General features: G+C 36.5%; 2 protein-coding genes across 4 annotated transcripts in view; both read right to left on the bottom strand.

The window, feature by feature from the left end:
* The window catches only part of LOC311067042 (syndecan-2-A-like), a 29,752-nt gene extending 14,909 nt beyond the window's left edge, over positions 1-14,843 (bottom strand). Inside the window, exon 1 of the mRNA XM_084088594.1 lies at positions 14,538-14,843. Within this exon, the coding sequence (XP_083944720.1) occupies positions 14,538-14,597 (60 nt within the window). The 5' untranslated portion in view covers positions 14,598-14,843. The remainder of the gene's footprint in view (positions 1-14,537) is intronic.
* A 1,632-nt stretch (positions 14,844-16,475) lies between these two features.
* mrs2 (magnesium transporter MRS2) lies at positions 16,476-23,256 on the bottom strand. Of its 3 annotated transcripts, none has more exons than XR_014603279.1 (11): positions 22,561-23,256; positions 22,253-22,289; positions 21,489-21,601; positions 21,123-21,296; positions 20,262-20,392; positions 18,773-18,889; positions 18,463-18,615; positions 18,124-18,175; positions 17,623-17,740; positions 16,983-17,096; positions 16,476-16,891 (listed from the first exon to the last, which is right to left on the bottom strand). XR_014603279.1 is itself a non-coding variant. In XM_084089819.1 (10 exons), exons 1-10 carry the CDS (start codon positions 22,840-22,842, stop codon positions 16,820-16,822), a joined length of 1,311 nt encoding a protein of 436 aa, XP_083945945.1. In that variant the 5' UTR covers positions 22,843-23,256; the 3' UTR covers positions 16,476-16,819. The 3 variants fall into 3 exon arrangements, 1 of the variants encoding a protein (XP_083945945.1); XR_014603280.1 differs by having other exon boundaries at positions 18,124-18,160; XM_084089819.1 differs by lacking the exon at positions 18,124-18,175.
* Positions 23,257-23,446: the final 190 nt, after the last annotated feature.

The raw sequence follows: 23,446 nt of genomic DNA, 5'->3' as shown, positions 1-23,446 counted from the left end.
AAAACAAAATCATATATATAGTAGTCAACATTTGAAGTGGATCAAAACCTTTCTTGAAAGTTATACATGAATTTTTAACAATAACCGTTCTTGTCTTAGGACAACTTTGATGAACTTTTTTGTTCCACTTGTTATCCACTTTGACCATGCCGATACTCAATATCTGTCTCCGAATATACTTACTATCCTATATAGTATGTGTAAAAAGCAGTACAGTAAGTGAGTGTCTGAAATGTAGTATTCATAAAAGAGCAGGCAAAAAATACCCCGAAAGATTTCCTGCTTACGCCGAAACTCTGAGATATGCACCATGTGAGAGAACTATTCATGTTCATATATGTTGGGGAACATCGATGTGGATGACATCAAGAAATTCTGCATCAAAAGTGGTACATACTCTGACTCAATTTTGGAGTAAAAGTAATATGCAAGAATTCGAAACTAAACAATGCTTAGTTCCCTCAGATGCAAAACAATTAAGGCAAACACCTCCATTGCAATTATAAAAAAGCTTTTCTGCAGACGGAGAAGCAGTTAGTGCCTGATATTAACCTCATATTTATGCAAATAAGAATGCTAATGCAGTGTTTAGAAATGTACAGTGTGAAATCTCGAAACTACCCAGGGGTAATAAATAGAGATAACCCAGGATTACAGTAACACAGGGTTAACTGTTTAAAGTATGTAAAGTCTTATGTTAACGTATTAGAATTTGTGTATACACGCTTTTTCTACACTTATTACACACTGATGTGGTGGTAATGTTATTCATATGATGAGTCAACTTTCCGCATATTTCATTTTTCAAGCCATTTTTTCACTTAACGTTACATTCAAAGGGCAAGGCGATACTAAAGCACAAGAAATTCAATAGAAACATCTGAGTCATTCACTTGTGTATTGAATTTAGAAATGAATATGAATAAATTTTACAGTACAAGAAAAAAATGAAAGGAGAGAAGCTTAAAAAACAAAAGGACGTAATGACTATTGGCTAATGAGCTGAATGTGTTGAAAGCTACAGATGTTCTTCTGTCAGCTCATGTGTGCAGAGACAAAAACTTTAACACCAAATTAAGTGTGAAATCCACCTTGAAATGAAAATTAAAATAGGGTTTTTAATGTTTCTCAGTTTGAGCTTTAGCTAATAGATGATAACTAACTGAAAGTCTAATGAACCATGAAAGACAAAAAAAGTACATTACAAGTGTATATTCAATACAGTTAAGCAAGGGACAACTTTATACTTGCTGTTTGCATGTATGACCTTTTTAAACTAAACCACACACAGTTTGTAGACTAAAACCTTGAGGACCACACTACGATAGCTGTCAACTGTGAAGATTGACTGGAAGATTTGTGACCGGTGTGCATGTGTCAGGCCTCCAGGGCTCCGGTAATGATCAGGTCTACCGGACAGTGTGAGAACACAGCTGTGACCGGCTGAGCTCTCGACGCACAGATGATATAACGCCTGACCAGCTGCGGAGATTCAAACACACAGTGCTGCACTAAAACACTTACACTTCACTGCACATCATCCATCGGGCTGCCATAACCGTCCAGAATATGCTGGATGGAAAGTGGGAACCAGGATGAATACTGTCCATTCAGACCACAGGCATGTCTGGTATTCCTAAAATGCCTTCTCAAATACAGGTGCTGTCGGGAGTGGATAGAGCAAAAGAAGCAAACAGAACGAGAGAAATGAAGGGTACAGAGAAGGTTCGCAGGAGAAAGAGAAATGGAGAGGAGATGAAAAACAGACAAAAAAGAGGCTATACAAAGTCTTGTTTTTCTTTGTGAATGTAAAAGGTCTGCAAAGTTTTCAAGATCTAAGTGCACAGTAAATAAAGTTATTGTCTCCTGAAAGAAAGAACCGATACAAACCTACATAATATTGTAACACATTTGCATAATGGCAGTCTTCATGGCTGTTCGTGACCAACATCTACATTGACCCTCAAACACTGAATTGTAGCTGAAACAGGAAAAGTTTGGTTTGTGTTGTCATCATGTCGAGAAGATGCTGTTTTCTGTGCTGCAAAAGCAAACCAATTTTTTAATGCACTTCATAGGATGAGGACTCGCTGCAGAATTGATACATTAAAACAGACACCATTGCTACTGTTCGTATCACTGTGTTTCAAGCGCTTAGGAAGCCTATGGAACTGAAATTCAGATATAGTAAGTAACGAATGTTTCACTTCCAACATGCGCTGTAAGCAGTAGACCACGACTGAGTCATCTGACCAATCAGAGCAGAGGAAGACTAAATCCTTTATTGAACCATTTCAGACACTGTGAGAAAAGAGCTGATTTACTAAACAGGGCAAATTAGCATCGGAAAGTTCTGCGCTTGATCTTTTGACGACGTGCACATTTAAGAATAAAGACACAGCCGGATCATTTCCATAATGATCAATGCAATCTACCAAGAGCAGTGGAAATTAGCGTTTGGTTTAAGACATGCTTTTTTGGGGCATTAAATAAAGGCACAAGTACCAGTAAATTGACTAGCGCAAACCTTTGTAAATCACCTTGCGTGATTCATTTAGATACTCCCCTCCCATAAATTTCGGAAATTTGAAAGGGAAATGCATAGCAATAAGGTCAGATGCAAAAATAACTGTGTCCACGCCTTTTCAGCGCTAATTTTTCACTGCGTGTCTTTAGTAAATCCTGACAGTAATTTTTGAACACCAAAAGAAGCAAAAGACGATTTACTGGCGCAAGCTGTATCTATCTATCTATCTATAAATTATAGAAACGTCTGTCTGTGTGTCTGTCTGTATGTCTGTTATTCGCATATCTCTTAAACCGTTTGTCCGATGGATTTCAAACTTGACAGGTGTCTCGCTATAGGCACGAGTAAGTGCAGTGCCAAGTTTGACGTTGTTTGGATTAGAAATGCAAAAGATATCGTTCAGTATATCGGTAGAAGAAGCACTTAGAAGGTTGTGGTTTAAAAATTTCTGACATAAACACATTGTCAGCTAAACATTAAGTCAACTGCACTGTTTACATCTGAATATTATATTTTATTCACGGCCATCATTTGTAGTAACCTATTCACAAACTGTTTGCTCAAGCGTAGCGTTTTCTCATAGTTCACTGTGTAGCCTGCTCCCTGAATCATCGAGTTCACTGTGTAGTCTGCTCCCTGAATCGTATAGTTCAATTTTCCATATTTATTGTATGTCATTATGTCAGTATCAGTATTTGCTTTCTACCAGGCACAAATAAAAATGTCACTGAACTTTTGCTGTGTAATTGTAACAATGAGCACTCAAACACACCGAACCAACAATTACTAAAAACACACGCAAAAACTGATTTTGCACGGGCATTTTGCACTAGTTTTAGCAATCATCATAAATTTGTTATCATTCAAAAGACAGAATTCATCCTGTTTTGAAATTGGGCATTGCGTTTCCATAGATACTGTACTTTACAACTTAATTTTTCAACTATATCATCTCCAAATTTGAAACACAAATTGGTTAGACATATGGATTTGATTTTCAAGCAATTTTAGAGACCAAATTTGTAAAAACATAAAATAAAAATGTGTTCCGTACATTTGCTTTACAGTAGCCTAAACTTAAACATTTTATGAAGAGCTTCTTCAAAAAACCACCTTAGGCCTGAATTCCACAGTGTTCATTAATTAATTACAACCAAGTTCAGATCTACACTGAAAAAGGGGGATGACAGTTAACAGGTTAATACTACTTTTTAATACTATTAATACTTTTAGTCAGAAAAGATGCATTCAACTGATCAAAAAGGACAGTAAAGATTACATTAATAATAATATGAAAAAACTGTTTCACAGTTATCAGTATTGATAATAATAAGAAATGTTTATTAAGCAGCAAATCTGCATATTAGAATGATTTCTGAAAGATCATGTGACACTGAAGACTGGAGTTATGATGCTGAAAATTCAGCTTTGCCATCACAGGAATAAATAAAAATGTAAAAGATATATTAAAAAATAGAAAACAGTTATTTTAAATTGTAATAATATTTTACAATATACTGTTTTTACTGTATTCTTGATCAAATAAATGCATTAAAACTTTTGAACAGTAGTGTATCTAATAGAGATCACAATGAAAAGCACAGAATTTGTGCCTCTAATGCTTTAAAAATTTAATGAAATATCAGACTTTACTCTATTGGTGGAGTTTATACCTTTATATTGTTATAGACTGCTGAGTTATAATAAAGGAAGGGAAAAAATGACGGTTAAACAGCATGTGAGGTCTACTGCATCTGGAGAACATGTGAAAACACACACACACACACACACACACATACACATACCAAGTGCATATACTGTACAGATATGAAAATGTTCCAGGGTATTTCCAATAGAGAGTTTATGACCTGGTCCATGTACAGTTTTAAAGTCAACTTTTCACAGCGCATAAATACAACAGTAACATTTTAAAGAGATTTTAAGATGTTTTCCAAAGGCGTCTCTGAATTCCAAAGTCATCGGTTTTCTGGAGTTCTCTGATTTTATTGAGCGTTGGACTAACCACTAATCCGTCTATTCGACTTGCAATTTATTTACAATTTTTAAGCTAAAACATCATACACGTCATGTGGAGCACCATAAAGGTGTTGACTGCTGGTATTTTTTAACGATCTTTAAAAACTGCAAGCATACTGTCTTTCAGTAACTTAAAACCTCATACCTCGTTTTCCCATTTCTACGCACAGTATGTACCATTGTGTCGGTGCACACCTGGGGCTCATGTGGGCTCTTATTTGAGAGTCCTCTGGAGAGCTCAGGTAACCCATTGGGTCATGAAGTGCACACCTGGTTATTCAGACCACTGATTTACAGCACATAACACACCTGAGCTCTCACATACAGTATATCTATTCACATGAGTGGACAATGAAATCCGAGGACTGATACAGGGAGTTAAATAAGACAGACGGGTCAATCTGTACATAGTATAAATCTGTTATGAGATCTGCTCTGGGGTCAATGACAAAAAGACTGTCCAAGTAAAAAAAAAAAAAAGAAAACACAAAGTTCTTCTAAATGAACTCTTTGAAATCATGTTGAAAAAAGTAAAGATTCTAAAAATGACGTGGTGTAACCATCAAGTAAAAAGTAATGATGTATTTTCCTTATAGCTTGAAGAAATGTAAGTGTACAGATGTTAATGATTATTTTTAATTATTAATTAATAAATATGATTCAATTTCACACCACATGACATTTTACACTTTGCATTGTCAAATTACCGCAACAGTGAAGCAGTTTATGAACAAACGTGAACAATACTCGGGACAGTTGATGGAAAAGCACTTCAACGTCACGAAAGTTTAAGCCTTGACAAGAAGACGTGAAAGGGAGCTCATTTCATTACTCGCACGTTGTGTCTAAAGTTTTGTCTCGACAGCGTGTGAATGCTAAACTGAGCTCTATTTCATGTTTTCTTGCACTTGAGCGGACAAATTCACACAAAATTGTCAAAAAAATAGTGAGTATCCTAGTAAACATAGTCGGTTATCTCTTAAGTGAACGTAAACAGCTGACAAGAAGTAAACGCATTTGTACAGTATGAATCAGTATATTAGATCCGTGCATTCGCTCTTAAAGTGACAGCAGCCTAATATTTATAATACGTCTGCGCTTTCGTGGGTTTGCGTTTTTGAGGTTTACGCAGAGATAACGGATAATCGTTTGCACCTTCGAACCTATTTCAGGGAGTGCGTTCTCGAGACACCAGGCACTGTTTTGTGCGGATGGGCGGCCGGAGCGCGTGTACAGTGTTGTGTTAGCGGCCCCTAAGTTAATAACTAATGATCTTCGCAACGGAAGTGAATCAATCAATCAAAACTAACTTTAGCTGGACAATAACTTTATCCTAGAGCTGTTGTAAAGCCTAAACAATCTGTTACGGTTATTTCCTATTATCTCTGTAAAGCTTATTTGAAACAATCCATATTGTTAAAAGCGCTATATAAATGAAGGTGTATATTGAATATGCTTTTTATGTTAATTAAACAACTAAGGACAAAGAAATCAATCTACTCTTGACTGATTCACTTTTGTAACTTTAATAAGGATTAATTAATACGGATGTTTAATTAATACATTGAAGACTATGCAGTGTTATTTTACATTTGCTTATTTTATAAAAATTTTGTACATGAAAACTACTGTTAGACCTAAGTTTACTTGTCTTTAATAATGTTTAATATTCACTATCAAGTTTAAATCTGGAGGCCAAACTGTGAGCCTGATGGACTTGTTCTCAAGCCACTTCTTGGTTGTCTTTGAAATTTGTGCAGGAGCATTGTCTTGTTGAAAAATAACATCTGATCATTCCTCTTTAGATAACAACTTTTCATTTATGGGAAGCAAGCCATTCTGCAATATTATCCATTATTCCAAAGCATTAAATGACTTTTCACAGTGAAGCAGCTCACCAATACCAGAAGCTACTGTAAAAGGCTCTCCGCACAATGACACAGTCTCTTCCTCCCTACTTCACAGTGCTAAAGATGCATTTATTATAATATTTCTCAGCAGATTTTCGAAGACACTTCTCTGGAGCATCCCCATGCAACCCATTTCATTGTGATTCATCACTCCAGTGCACACACAACTTGCCATATTCAGCCAAAAACTAGCGCAATGTCTTTTTAAGTAGTGCATTTGCTTAAATGTTGCTAATTTTCTGATCAATAATTTGTGGTTAAGACAATTAAAGTGTTTAGCCATTTTGGGCATGGCCCATTTATATATATAAAATGGGCCATTTTATATATATATATATATATATATATATATATACAAACTAAATTACATTACAAAATATTCTTTTTTAAGTATTCTGTTAAGCTATTTTTGGTTACACTTTATTTTAAGGTGTCATTGTTACAGTGTAATTATATATTTAAGTACTAAGTAATATTAAGCAACTACATGTATTTAAACTACAAGTACTAAATAACTACAAGTACTAAAGGTTAGGTTAGGGTAGGATTAGGATTTGGGGTTACTTGCATGTAATTATGCATAATTGACTGTTATTACTATGGTAAGTACATGTAACATATGTAACGACACTGTAAAATAAAGTGTTACCTTATTTTCAAACTTATGTGCCCAAAAAAAATTCTAAAATAATTTGAAATCAGAAATGATGTTCATCAAACAAGAAGTGTCACTGTATGTAAGAATTGGATTGTAAATGTATTTTTGAACAGATTATTAGACAAAAAATTTTGTGTCATGTCATTGTCAATGTGGAATAACAAGAAAATAGAATAAAACAATACAACACTGCTCAAAAAAGGTCATAATTCACTCACCACATTTAATTAAAAACATTCCAATAACTGCTGCCATGCATCTATGCTATGTGAAAGAAGCTCAACAGTACCAGTCCTCCATTATCTTCACTACACTTCTCTTTTTGTGTTCCTCAAAGGACAGAGTATAAGAGTAAATGAATATTTTTATTTTATTTTAAGATCCTTTAACAGGTACAACAAGGTTTTAATGAAAAACTTCACTTGGTGCAACAACACAGCTTGACATCTTGCAGTTGATCAGCACCTTCAAAAAAGACAAAACTGAGGCATGAGCCTCTCTCATTCTGAGCAGCGTTCCTCCGTCTGTGCTGCTGGAGGCCGGCCAAACCAGCTCCCTCTGGAAGGATAACCAGGCTCATATTTACTGCTTACTTCTAAAAACTGAGCAGACTTTGGTGGAGTCTTTCGTGGACTTTTCTCTGTGCTATTCCAAAATAGCACAGTCACAGTCAGTACCAGACAAACTTTCACGAATCTTGCAGACTGTAAACTGTTTTCCGCATTCCATCATTTCTAAAAGGGAAAAGTATTATCTCCATAAAACCTAGGAAACTGGGGTAGAGGATTCTGGAAATTACATATAGAAGTTTTCTGTCAAATTCAAAGAAAAATAGGAGACAGATCATTAGTTTGACTCTAGTCCCAAATGTACACTTCATCGCCCAAAGGTATTTATGTTTCAAGGATTTTTATAACTAATGTCTTCTCTAAGACAGTCTGCTGGTTCTTAAGCTATGAAAAATCTCAAATGAATATTAGAAATGACTTCACATAAAAATCCACCTCAAAATATAAAACGTCAAATGCTTGGCCCATCAAAGAAGCTTGTTTCTAAAAATATGCCTCAAATTCCAAACAGGCTTTGCTTTGGTAGATAAAAGTGGAGTGAGGAGGGAAAGAGAGGGTGAGGAGTGAGAGATAGATGGAGAAAAAAAATACATAATAAAATCAGATATGATATGTCAGCTTAAACTCTGATAAAATGTGTCGGCCACATGAAAGCCTCACTATCGTGGGGCATCTTTCGTGGTCATGCCCTCCGTCTGCAGGGTGCTATCTGGCTAAATAAGGTTCAGAAAAAACAAATCTAAAGGCAAAAAAGAGATTGCGAAACATTACGGAACCCAGACGGCTTATTCCCCCCACCAAATTCAGACTTACTCTGTGGTTGTGCCGTATTTTAAATGTTTCGCAAAGTCCCCCCAGGAGCTAAAGATTATGAGTGATCTGGGGCCGGATTCACGAAACATTCTTAAGAATAAAATTCTTCCTAACTGCCATTTTCTTATTTTCTTACATAAGAAAACAGATAAGAATGTTTTGCATTACCAAAAACCTGGTTACACTTTATTTTAAGGTGTCATTGTTACAGTGTAATTATATATTTAAGTACTGAGTAATATTAAGCAACTACATATACTTACTATAGGGTTAGGGTAGGATTAGGATTTGGTTGAGGGTTAGTTGCATGTAATTATGCATAATTTACTCTTATTACTACGGTAAGTTAGCCTGGAAATCCAGACCTAAATCTAAAAGATTAATGGTCTGGCGTCGACTAATGAAAATCGGCCAGCTCGAGGGGCGGCACCAGGCATGCATTTGAAAATCTCACTGCACGCAATTGGATAACACTACGACCAATCACAACAATAAACCCCATACCCTACCAGCGGAGCTAACTGGTAGATTATACTCTTACCGTATCCGGTCGGCAAAACAGCAAAAACGTCCTTCTTGCAAAGGAACGATTCGAGCGGCGTCTTCTGTTCCTGTTTTAGATAAAAAGCCAAGTCTAACTCGTTCATTGTAGCGGCCAAAGCCGTTTCAAACAACTGGTGTTCATCCATAGCCATCTTGCAATGTTTACTAATGACTTGGATGTCACAGCGCTGTCGTCATCTGTTTAGCTCGCCTCTGGCCCGCCTATATCAGATAATCCGATGTGATTGGTGCAGCTCAGATCGAGGGGCATATTCAATGAGCATCATTACTCGACACCAGAGTAACTCGCTGAGCAAATTCAACTTGTGCTCTCGCGAGAACTCTGGATTACCAGGGTAACGGTAAGTACATGGACACTGTAAAATAAACTGTTACCGAATTTTCTTAACTTTCTTCAGAAGATTTTCGTGAATTCGGCCCCAGATTACTTACAAGATAATTACTTACAAAGCACTAAATGGTTTAGCTCCCCAGGACTTGAGCGAGCTCTTAACGCATTATAGTCCTTCACATCTACTGCGATCTCAAAATTTGGGCCAGCTGATAATACCAAGAATATCAAAATCAACTGCAGGAGTTTGATCCTTTTCCTATTTAGCACCTAAACTCTGGAGCAGTCTTCCATGTTGTTCTGGAAGCAGACACACTCAGTCAGTTTAAATCTATAGACTAAAAACACATCTCTTTAACCTGGCATACACATAACACATCATCAATTTCTATAATTCAAATCATGTAAAATGATTGTTAGGCTGCATAAACTAGGTCAGCCGGAACCGGGAACACTTCCTATAACATGAATGGCATCTACACTAATGTTAGTCTCTCTGTTTATCCCGAGGTTCAGCCGGATCCAGATCAGAAGAAGAGGACCTGGCCCTAGACACGACAGCAACGCAGCTCTGAAGTGTCAGCAGAGACCGTGTCAATATCCCCTGTAAAGGCCTCATCAACACGACAAACGTTGTTTTCCTCTGCACAGATGAAAACGTTATCAAAATGATTCCCGTTCACACGGATCCGCGGAAACGACTAAAAACACTGTATTATGCATGCCAGACAAGTAATTGGCGATGCCGCTTTGTAAAGAAAGACTACGCGCCCGCGCACATACGCATTCAAACACGCAATACGAATGTGCACACCGTCACCGTTTTCACAGATTCACGGTTTTGAAGTTTACACAGAGATGATAACGGTATCGCTTTCAAAAACGTGCACTTTGAAACCTACTTCAAAGTTTGCGTTAACGCCATTTTCGAGTAAATGAACGGCCAGAACGCATTAAAAGTTTTCTGCTTTCAGTTGAAAACGGTCGTGTAAGCGGCCCCTAAGTTAATAACTAATGATATTTACAACGGAAATTAATCAATTAAAACCGTACTGAAGCTGGAACGTACTTTCTTCTCGAGCTGCTGTACAACCAAAACAATATTTGTTGCATTAATTTCCTATTATCACTGTAAAGCTGTCTGAAAAAGCACTATGAAGGAGACTTGACTTGACTTGACTTGATAATCCAATCAAATCTACAAATCTTTAAAAAAAATTATTTGTGGTTTTACTCAGAAAAACATAACAGAAGTGAAATGGGTTGCAAATGTTTGATGTTTTATGTATTTTCACAGCGGTGCTCATTAACGGTGTAGCTGGCAATCCAGAGGGACAGATTTTAATGAATCCTCTGTGTAAATAAGAGATTTGTTATTTATAGGGATATATTCTACATGAATATAAGCAAGATATCTCTATAAATAAAAGAGAAATCATATATATATAATGACAGATTTAGAGTCATTAATCTTAAAGTTTTATTAAAGTTCGAAAAAGTAAATAAAAAAAACGTCAAAATCATATGAAACAAACATGAGCATATTTTTAAGAACTTTCTGCCTATTTTTGTCCTTTTATTTGTCATGGACACTCTTCTTTGTCATTGACAAGTTATAATTATGCATTTTGATTACATAATACAATTCAGCACAAAAAGTACTCCGGATTCATAAGCAAATAGCTAAATGCCCCATAACCCAGCTGTTCCCACACTTCCTCTGTTTACGGCTTTCGCTGCTAGTATTCCATAACACGAGCTACTCCCACAGAGAGAGCACGGGAACATCTGCATCTTGTACATAACACATCTGGCATAGATGTTTCTGCATTCTGGACAATAGAGGCACATCCATCTATGGGATTTACGCAGGGCTAGGGACTCTCACGTCTACGCATTCCTCCAAAGTCCTGCAGACAGCGGGTTAATCTGTCTGCGGTATGCAGGATCTGCTATGTCAACACACTGGCATGCCATGGAGAGAAACACCTAAGGAACCATTAATCACTTCAGGACTATATCCTCCCAGATGAGCTATGACAAAAACATTCACCTTCATCTGGACAGATTGACAGACAGCTTAAAGATTGCAAACTAAACAGACCTACACAACACTGATTGACAATGACAACGCTCCAGATTTAGAGCTGTTTTAATGAGAGTGGAACCCACGTAAAACTGTGGACAGACATGGACAGGAAGCAAATTTACCCAGTGTTACGTTTCTCTTTCGAAAAAAAAAAGAAAAAAAAGTACACCGTAAATACAGATGTGTTTCCGAAAGCACCCCCACAACAGATGAGAATACCACATGCCTCTGGCAGACACACTGCTCTTTTCAGATGCTAAATTGGTCTTCAGTACAGATAAACAACACTTGGACTGTTGGCTCATTTTCATAAGCAATTTTGCCTCGTGCTTTAATATATCATGACATTGTGATAGAATATTGTTCCAAAAAGGGCAATTATCATCTATTACAGCATTTGTGTACCCTCATCGCAGACATTTACCACTTAAAAGTGAAGGAAATTCCCTATAGTTAAAATTAGCCTAAATCAAAGCGGCCACAATGCTGGTGAAAACTGTAAACTGACTTCTCTTAGGTATATTAATAGTTCTTTAGTGGTTTGCACTGTGGGGTCTAACTGCTACGTGTTATTCACACTTTCACTCAGGCTACCACCTCGGCACAAAGTTTCCAACTCTCTATCTCTCTTTCTTTCTCATGTTTTATGACTTCCTGTTGCAGGATTCATCACTAAAAGTGAATGAACAAGGTTGGCCAAAGTGAATGACACAGACAACATGTCCATTCATCCAGACAGAAGTGGGTGGATAGATAGATAGATAGATAGATAGATAGATAGATAGATAGATAGATAGATAGATAGATAGATAGATAGATAGATAGATTAGTTTCCATTCTGTGTTACACACACACACACACACACACACAGATAAACTGTCTGACAACATCCCTTTTTCATGACTTCCTCTGCCTGAGGTTGTATATATGCAGTCAGCACACAAATATTGTTCAGATACTGGCATTACTAGAAGCACACACAGGTGTTCAGAGTGGGAGTCTGTTTACGCCCATGAATGAGGTGTCAGCACAGTCATGCATCTGTCATAACATGTTGTCTTGGCAATGGGTACAGTTTATGTTTGGTTACATCATATTACGATGACATTATTTTGTGGAACAGCACAAGGAATGAAAACCAATGGGGAACCACTTATTGTCATTTTCATATTAATTTCATTAGCTCTAAGAATCATGGAATAACCTATAAAACTTCTGATTTTGAAAACATGTTAGTGTTACAAGTACAGCATTAATATTCCAATCCCTCTAATGTTGAAATAAGATTTCATCTTTTGAAACAGATTGGCTAATACTTAAATAAGGCTGAACAGACTATTTACCCACTATGAATGATTAGCACTGATAAAACTGTAGATGTGGTGCAACTTGTTAGATCTCAGGGTCAAACTGAAGAGTAAACTCACTGCCAAGGTTAATAAAGGATAAGGGAAAGAAGACCTTATTTCAGGACGTTCTGAAAACACGAGGGCAGTTGCTTCACTCACACAACAAATCAATAAACAGGGTATTAGAACAACTGCGCAAAAGCTTTCAACAATTTCAAACATCTTCCAGTAAAATTACACTGCGGTGGCTTGATTTTATTGCTTCTTTGTAATGGGCTTCATCACAGTTGAGAGCTAAAGGTAATTAACACACACAGATCTGCGCCCTGAAGCAACCTGCAAATTTGCTTGATAGCACTTTGAAAGCAGTGTTGCTATTGGGAATCGATGCGCTGCGTTCGTTGCTTTGCAGTCTAGTTCGCACACAGAATAATAAAAAAATTGCCGCCTTAAATTTCTAAGTACAATCAACTTGGATGTTAAAGTCATTTCAACTTAAATCACATAAAATGAGTTGAATCTTGTTGAACTTATAAAAAAAGTTGAAAACTGCTTAACTTAATTTGATGAGTTAAAGCAATGTAAAAACATATGTTGTCATAACTTATTGATAATATTATTTTTTACAGTGAGGAACAATCTCTGATAAGCAGGAATTGAAATTCTTCGCATAAACTAAATCCCATTGTTCTCTTCAATGGCTCAGAGCTCTGAAACTGAACCAAGACTAATCTGAATTTGATTTGCGACACAGTGGTTTTCAGTTTCAGAACTGATAAAAGTCGACTCATCTGGATTCCTAGAGGAAAACTGGCTGAGAAATTAAGTTCTCTCAGGAGGAGATTAGGGTTCATTAGCTGGTTGTCTCAGTGAGACACTGAATATGAGCTCCAGAAGGCCAATACATTTTTAAAGTGACACTGAACTTCACTTTTAAACATAAAGGTTCCAAAAGGGGGTTTGACAGCGATGCCATAGAAGAACCATTTTTGGTTCCCCAAAGAACCTTTCAGTCAACAGTTCTAAAAAGATTTTTTTTTTTTTTTTAATGTGAAGAACATTTAAAAAACATCTTAAGAACCCTTTTCCACTATAAAGAACCTTTTGTGGAATGGAAAAATTCCATGAACGTTAAAGGTTCTTCATGGAACCATCAAAGCCAATAAAGAACCTTTATTTTTAAGTGTTCAAGTGACTCTTCTGAGATCGAAATGCAATTGTCATTAGAGTACTCTGTAACTTTCTCAGGGTTCTCTTTAAGAATATATATATATATATATATATATATATATATATATATATATATATATATATATATATATATATATATATATATATATATAGCCTATATATATATATTATAAGTTTGGACATCCGTGTAAAAGGATGAGCATTATCACTTTAATATCTACTACATAATACCATCATGCTGGTGTTACAACAATCTCATAATATGATCATGATGGGCTTTACAGGTCTTCCCAAGACCAAGTTGACACTTTTTCTGAAGCAAAAGATGCATGTTAAGAATCAATTAAACAGTATAAAATAAGCAATATATATGCATTATGTCTGTCGTAACAACTCCACACAATATGTTTATCATTACAGTATATGCCACATAGGAAGAATGTACATCATCAAATTTTAGATCGGCGCAAAAAACAACATGAACTCAGCTCAAACTCACCTTGTCGCTGGACAAGCAGACAGCTGCTGAAAGTGTCAGGAATATCCAAATGTTCCTCATTATTCCCCTTAAAGAAGTCTTTCGGAAAGAATTCGTGGATGGCACTCGTCTGCGCTCCTTAAACCAGCTGCTCTCTTCCGTCTCTTTTACAGTTTCACCTAAAACACAAACGCAAGATCCTTTTCGAGAGATGTTTGGCGTTTTGATCCACCTGATCAAACTTCTCTTTTGCCTTTCCAAACGGGAACTACTGAGAGAGTGTTGATGCGATGTTGATGTCTCGGGTCCATGTGAGGCAGCGAGAGAGAGAGAGAGAGGAGGGGGGGGTGAGGAGGGGGGGGTGGGGGGGGGGGTGTTATGTTAGACGGGGAAGGATTTTTGCGTCACACTTGATTAATAGGACTTGGACCAGACTGACATGTCTGAACATCATTTTGTCGTAATTTCCGGCAGTAAACGTGCCTGTGTGCAGCTCACTCACTGGGATTTGAGACAGACTTCAAAATGATCAACAGCGTCGATTTTGGAAAATTTGCTGTGCCCCCTAGTGAGCCCCGGCCCACTGCTTTAAAACAACTAGAAACCATATAACATCTTACATAAATGATGTACTGTCAATTACAAAGCCATACAGGCTACAAGTTTAATAAAATGTACTGCTTATCATAGTTATTATTGTTTAGTTTATTTGCTTGTAACAGCTGTTGCTGTAATCACATGGTAATCAGCCACTAATGTCATTAACAAAGATACAAAATGGCAAAGATTCTGAAATCTTCTTAGGAGATCCTAAATTAGTTATGTTTTACAGAGTAGTAACAATAACAGTCCTATTGTATTTTAGCTCAAACTATGGTTGTTGTTTAACCATTGTCATTTCCAGTGCTGGGTGTAAGTAATGTAAGTATGACATTATTAAGTCATTAATTACTTTAAGTAAAAAGAGATTACTCTTAATTTTCTGCAATTTAATATTAGTTCACACAAAAATGAAAATTGTCCCATCATTTACTCACCCTCAAGCCAGGTGTATATGACTTTATCTTTCAGCCAAACACAATCTGAGTTATATTAAAATATCATAGCTCTTCCAAACTTTATAATGGGAGTGAAAAGTAACTTAGATTTTGAAGCCCAAAAAAGCACATCCATCCATCATAAAAGCAATCCACACGGCTCCAGGTGGTTAATAAATGCCTTCTTAAGTGAAGCGATGCGCTTCTGTAAGAAAAAGATCCATATTTATAACTTTATATACTATAATCACTGGATTCCGGTAACGGCCGTACGCAAGCCGAGTTCCAGCCGAAGATGTTTTTTTAATGTAACCTTGGTCAGTTCAAGAATAATTTATAGAATTTCATATTATTTATTTGAAAGAATTAAAAAGAGCAGTTTCATGTCTATCCTTGTATTTTTCAACTGGTGAAGGTTAATGTGGGAATTAGAACATAATTTATAATAAGTAATGCAATACTTTTTAGAGAGAGTAATTAGTAAAGTAGCCTACACTGCTGAAGATAAAATTAACTAGTAGCTAATTCATGACTTTTTAGAGTAACTTACCCAACATTGGTTATTTTTAAGAAAATGTAATAAAATCCTTTTAAAACACGTTTCATCTTTTACTGTAGATTGTATTATTTTCAGTTTTCATTATATGAAAGATAATGTCCGTAATATCACCTTCTGGGACCTATCTGAGTGAACATTTTCTGAGTGGGAGTTTGTCTCCCCCTGCTGTTCTGCTCGATATAAGCACACAAAATACAAGCACACTTTACATAATGCATTATACACTACTTTTATTGAGCGCTTTTATGCAAATAGAGGTTCAGAGCATTTTAATTTGAATAATGTATACACAAGTGATTTAGTGCTGCAAAAACATCCGATTTTTTATTCTAAATCCCTAAAATAAAGAACACACAACAAATACAAGTTTTTAATGTTTTATTAAAGTTATATTATTCATAAACATCTGTTTTTTAAAGGGTAACGAGGGAATCTGAGTTAGTGGCAGATCATTTTGCTCTTTGAAAGTATGTCAGACACTTTACAGTCAATAAAAGATATCGGATCATTATGTCATTAAAATATTCACAACAATAAATAGAGGGATTATCCCAAAATATACTGCAAGACAAATGTCACGTAGCAAGATAAAAACTGTCAACATGATACCACATAGGACCTGAATAGTTAAATGTGATTTTAAATCAGGCTGAGGTGAGCAAGGTGAGAAATACAGCATATAATTCGGAGATACTAGAGTCACACTATCATCTAATTCCAGGTTTAACGTCTGTTCCTTTTAAGGTGCCAATGTGGTTTTTCCTCCAAACAGGGGGAATCTGTCAAAAGACAAAAAAAAAAAAAGTTACAATCATCACTATAAAGTTGTAGAGCTGTTGCAAAGCACACATGGAGTGTTGTATTACGCACAGGAGGCGGAGAGCTGGGTTCTAAGTGTCGGCCCAGGAAAGAGAGAAGTCTTCTCCAGATTAGTCCACTGCCCAGGAACATGAGCCCGGTCACTAACCAAAACACACGTGGGTCCTACACACACACACACACAAATCAGTGTGGGTCGATAAACAACATGTTCTCAGTCAGACAGATAGTCTCACCCTGTTGGAAACACTTCGGGAGTTTAAAGCGTCATCTGATTGGTTGAATTCTACAGTATTTCCGGGAAACTGTTAAACATTCTTTAAACTAAGCCGGTGTGTTGACAACTGACAATGAGTGCTTACAAGGATCAATAAAATACTGGACTTTCAAAAGTATGTTAAATATGTGAAGTCTGCGGTATAGACTCTTTAAAAAGTGTCCAAGAGTTTAATGTAGGGACATCGACTTTACATTTTCACACGACTGGTTGCTTTATATGTCAGTTATACAGCCTCTGGGCAGTCCTTGGTCAATGAAAGCTGTTATGGAGTTCAGAGCTTCTGCCGTCAGGCTGAAGGTCTGGCAATGCGAGACTTTCAGATTGATAACACTGCACACAATGCTGGCTATAACACTGAAGTAAAACAGTACACAGTAATAAAGCGGTAAACTGTAGAAAAACGGTACCAACCTCTTCAAAGGAAGATTCTAAATTCATTCCAAAAGCCACACCCATCAGACCAAATAAGGAGAGGGAGAAGGTTCCCATGGTGAGCTGGAGGTTCAGGCGCATCATGACATTCCGATGGCTAAAGACAATTTAAGGCAAGACCACGCAGGTGAATATGGGAACTAATCGATATCGCCATACTTCCCCCAGTTGATGAATCACAGTACATTAAAACAAATGTTTTGTATTACAAATTTTCAATATGTTATGATTAAATATGCAAAGAATGCATTATCTAATTAAGCTGGCAATAATTTGCATACATTCTTCAGAACAGAATTTTTAATATTGGATGAAGCCAGGTTCAAAATTTTTGTTTAATTTTGATGACATATTACAGTTAAAGGTTTTTATAGAGGTAATTTTGGAAATCTTTTATTATCACTGCTGGGAAAAAACATGTTCACCATGTTTTTAGGGATAAAATGTAATATAAATCAGGTGAATAGTATTTGGACAAACCTTACAAAGCATGTAAGTGCTGCTGAAGGGGAGATTTCTGGAAGAAAATGGCCTTTAAAAGACATGCAATGTAATGAAATCTACAGACACAAATAGATAAAGTGTAATAAATAACATTAAAATGCGTATTTTGGATGTTCACTTTCTACAAGTCTGAAAGAAGACAAATGATAGAAGAAAAATAGGCCAAAATTGAGCAATCCTTAGAAATATCCCCGCTTCGCTCACACGCTCTGACTGTGACATACGTACAGTCTCTTGATGTGTATTGCATCATGAGGTACAGCCCTAGAGCAGTTAAAAATGGCATTACAGAAGATGTGGTTGCCGCTGGTGTACCTATCCAGGTTAATGAAGATGACGCTTTCAGAGTCATCGATGAGGTCTTTCAGCTCTCTGGCTTTGTTGCCAAGCTCCTCTGCTTGCATGAAGTAATTCTCCAGCAGTAACTCCATCTCTTCAGCGTGATCTATACCCAGACTACTCTCCTCACTGGCTCCATGTGAACACATACCCACATACAAACACAGGCACACCAGCAGATAAAAGACCCACACAACAATTATCAGATATTTACACTGACACCAAGAATATTTGCGTACATGGAAATGTGTTGCTATGAAGTTGAATTCTGTGATGTGTCACCTACAACACTTGCGGGTCGCTCCACTTGGTGACACAGAGTTCATCTATCAGTTCATCCTCATCCAGGATTTTTAGCAGACTCTCTTTAAACATTCTAATGTCCGTCTCTAGCTCTGAAAGGCTGCAGGGAGATAAAAAGCCTGTTTTTTTTCTCTCAAAGAAAATGATAGATCATGCTACTTCAAAGCTTCCACTCTAAAAGAAACACTGCGATGACTTTAAAATCATTTTCTACCACACAGAAACATATTGCCTAATAATAATGAGATGTGAGAATATCCATCACAGAAAAACTCAATTTCGCCATGCCATTTTTTCCCAACATCGGGCAGCCCTATTTAGATACTATCAGAGATTGTTCAATATCAGGGCCCGTATTCATAAAGATTCTAAGTGTATATAAATCCTTTTTTTATTTTCCATGCTGTTAATTTCCTATAAGGTATTTGATTGCTTAGAATGATAAAAATTGTTCCACTCTTTCCAATTACACTGATTACTGGCGTGTCTATTTAAGTGGTGGTTTGAATGTTGGTTTTAATGTATCAAACATGGAATTTTCCCAGTGGCCAAATATCGTAATGTAGTGATTACTTTCATTTCTGGCGCTATGGCATTTCTGCGCTGTGTTGGAGATATTAGCGTGTCTCTAAAAAGATCTGTCACAAACATGATCCCTGCACGATCTAATCTATAGCGTCTTATTAACTCACTGTCATCCACTGTCTGCAACACATTTCTTCTCCCTCTTCGTCTTTCTGCCATTTTCTCCTCTGCTAAAGAAACTCTTAAGCCTCTTAAAAGTCCTCGTCCGTGCTCCTAACAATTTTAACCTTAAAACCTCTTTTAAGGGTTAAGATGCTTCCTGAATTACTTTTTTCTTTACTAGGATTTTTTCTTTAATTTTAAGAGTAAACGCCCACATTTCTAAGAATTTTCTTAGAATTTTGTCACTAGGAGCTACTCTTTGCATTAAGATTCTTTATGAATACGGGCCCAGGCACTTTTTATTAACCCCAGTGATGAGCAAAACTACATATTTTCAAAACTGACAAGACAACTTGGAAGCCACAAATACCACAAAAACTATCAAAGACTTAAGCGCAAACACAGCAAGCATTCTCCTTCAAATCACCACCACAAAAATAAATATTACAGATACAAAGACAAGAAAAACTAGATAAACTCACTAGGGGACATTACTAACAACCTAATCAGCTGTTATACGGTCGAGACGACTATCCTGACTCATCCCTAATTAACACAAGAAAAACACAACAAAACAATCCTTTTATAACTCTGGATAAGCTTAATAGCAATTACCCCTTCATATTATGTTATAGCGATCTTTCGTTAAGATTAGCTAATAAGAAAGTAAGGTTCTTAATTGTGTAGTTAAATTCCTCTTGCATTTGGGAACATAATGTTCTAAACAACAACATGGCTAGGGAAAGGCTTTTAGAGCAGCTTTTTAATGAAGTTAATGAACTCACCTCTTGCTATTAAGCAGGAGCAAATGGAGTTTGCTTCGGTCGGCAGAGAGGAGCTTTGGGTCGACCAACGACTCCAGACAATCCAGAACCTGAGGCTGAACTTCATTCAGTCGCATCTGCAGCAAATTCACCTGCGCCAAAACACATGCTTACCCATATAAACATGCAACAACACATGATTACACATACAAACATGGACAAATAATCAAGTAGACACAGAGACCAAGAACAAAAACATGGACAAAGATCAGACTGTGGTATGAAACAACACTAGCCATGATGATCCCCAGATACCAATAACAAACTCAGTCATATATATTTTATGATACATAGATTATGATCACAATATTTTTTTTATGCATTCACTCACCAATGCTGCATTTATTTGATCAAAAATACAGTAAAAACTATAATATTGTGAAATATTTTTTAACACATTCATTTTAATATATTTTCACATTTAATAATAAAAAAAAGCTGTTTTTTTTTTTGCTGCCATTACTTCGGTCACACAATCCTTCAGAAATCAGTCTAATATTGTAATTTAGTGAATCATTATTAACAGTATTGAAAACAGATTGTTTTGTGCAAACCATTTTTTTTTTTTACAGAATTCTTAGATTTAAAGTTAAAAAGAACAGCATTTATTTGAAAAATAAATATTTTGTAAAATCATGAACATATTTACTGTCCCTTTTGATCAATTTAACACATCCTTGCTGAATAAAAGTATTGATTTCTTTCTTCTTCTTCTTTTTTTAAACCTTATTGAGCCCAAATTTTGAACGGTAGTGTATTACCCTGTTGTTATTGTTATTTATTTATTTATTTATTTATTAAAAGATTATTTTAAATACTCACCCTGTGTTGTAGAATGGCTTCCAGAGCTCTGAACTCAAAGGGCAGGGAGTAAGTAGCCAAATTTCCATCTCCCGCCAACTGTGGCCCAAGTTCTAACACCAGCCATTTCTCCAGGCCAAGACCACGGAAATCCAGCACCAGCAAACACTCCGGGGTGACCACTGCCTTCATGGACTACACATCAAAAAAAAAAGGAGAAAAAAAACTTTTATAATTCAAAAAAATATATATTCAATTTCCTAAGTTAAATGAGTTTTCATCTTTAGACTATTTATTGTATTTGGTATTAAGTATAAGATAAAGATCATCTTTTATGTTTATGAAACAATCTTCAGAAGCTGCGAGTGTGATGACGTGTGTCCATACCTCCATGCGTATGATGATGGCATTGTTCCGGGCCGTAATACTTGTTAAGTGCTGGAATCTCAGATCTCTCGCCTGCAAACTAAGCTCCTGATACAACTCAGTCTTCTTCTTTTCTAGAGAACAGAATAAGAGCCAGATCCATCGATAAAAATCTAACATGGCAAATTCTGGCCATTAAACACTAATGAACAAAATTAAAAACAAGAGGATGCACGCGCTCGCTCTCTCTCTCTTTATAATTAATGAATTGAATGTTAAATCAAATTAAAACAGGGTTCATAATACACAAAAATTACAGAAAAAAAAACAGATTAATTACAAAATACACAATTTAACAAATAAAATATTCAGAAATATATATTTTTTTTTTTTTTTTTTTTTTTCAAACATTCAAGATTCATAATATCTGGGGAAGTCTAGTAGTAGTAGGGGCATTGCATTTTAAAGATTTTTATAAAATTCCATAAAATTTAATAATATTTCCTTTTTTAATGATAATAAGCACAAAGTAATTTTAAATGATTCTCTTTATTATTAAATAAGTTAAATTTAAGTTGAATTTTGCACATTTTTTGTTTGTGAAGACAGTATTTTCCATGAAAAATATAGAAGTTGACAACATACTCCATATTGCTTTTATTTGAGTAAGAGCATATCTTTCAAATATAACTAGTAATTAACATTTCTTGGGTCAAATGAAAAGGAACTAACATCATACCAACATCTGGAACATACAGTGAGTTTGTGAAAAGCATCCCACTCACCAAATGATGTCACATTCCCATCACGCTCAAATTTCATCTGTTGAATGAGAAGGCATTTTAGTAAAGGTGAGTGAATGACCTTCTAATCATAACGGCCCGGTTTCACAGACAGGGCTTAGATTCAGCCAGGATAAGGCCTTAGTTCAGGCTCTTATAGCATTGTGTCACTGAAGTATTTTAAGATGTCAGAGCAAGTTGCTTTCAGCTCAAACATGCATTTCAGTCTGGGACTAGCTGAAGCCTCGTCTGTGAAACCGAGGGATACAGTGTGTAATTAACACTAAAAGACGCACAAATGTTTGTCTTACCACAACAAACACTGGAGCAACGCTAGACAGGGCTGCCTGGGACGCGTCTGTGGCTCTTTGGCGACAGGAGAAGTCTGGCAACAGAAATAACTGTGTTCCTCGTGTTGTGCCACAGGAGCCCTGAGCTCTCAGCAGAAGAGTGCTGTGATGTGTCCGTCCACACGCTGCTGTAAGAGGGCGTTTGAAAGATGATCTCGAGCACTTCACGGGTCTCCATGTCCAGCATTTCATCGACACTTTTCTGAGACTCTCTCGACACACAGCCCGCAAACATGGCTCCATATTTTAAAACGCTTGAGTTAAAAGTCCATTTTACCCCGACACCCAGGTGAGGTTACTGTGCGATATGACACACTAGCTTTGGTCTTACTATAACTCCATTGAAACCCGATTATGTTGCTATTATGTATTAGTTGTCAAAGTAAAGAACACCATCTCCGAAATCCCGGTTATAAAGAGGAAGGAAGAACCCTCCTGGTTTGATGTATTTAGCTGTCCTGCAAACTCGCATCCGCAGGTATCTCCGCTTTACTATTAGCTCGTAATGTATTTGGTATACGGACACATATAAGTGCAGGAATAGTTCAGCGAGTCGCTGACTTTATCAACAGTGGCTGAACGCATAGACTGATTGTTTTCGGAAACTGTTGATGACGTGAAGCATGCATACAGCACGCGCTCGCTGGCGCTATGTGTAGTGACGTCACGCACGAAACCGTTAAAGAGACAGTTCACCAGAAAATTTTAATTCTGTCATCATTTACTCACCCTTATGTTGATCCAAAATTGTATGAGTTTCTCTGTTCTGTTGAACACAAAAGAAGACTATTGGTAGCCAGACTGTTGACGGTAGCCATTGACTTCCATAGTATTTTTGGTAACACTT

The sequence above is a fragment of the Abramis brama genome (assembly GCF_963993115.1).
Source record: "Abramis brama genome assembly, chromosome: 17".
Lineage (NCBI taxonomy): Eukaryota > Metazoa > Chordata > Actinopteri > Cypriniformes > Leuciscidae > Abramis > Abramis brama.
The sequence above is the reverse complement of the archived record's forward strand: the minus strand, read 5'-3'. Positions and strand labels throughout refer to the sequence as shown.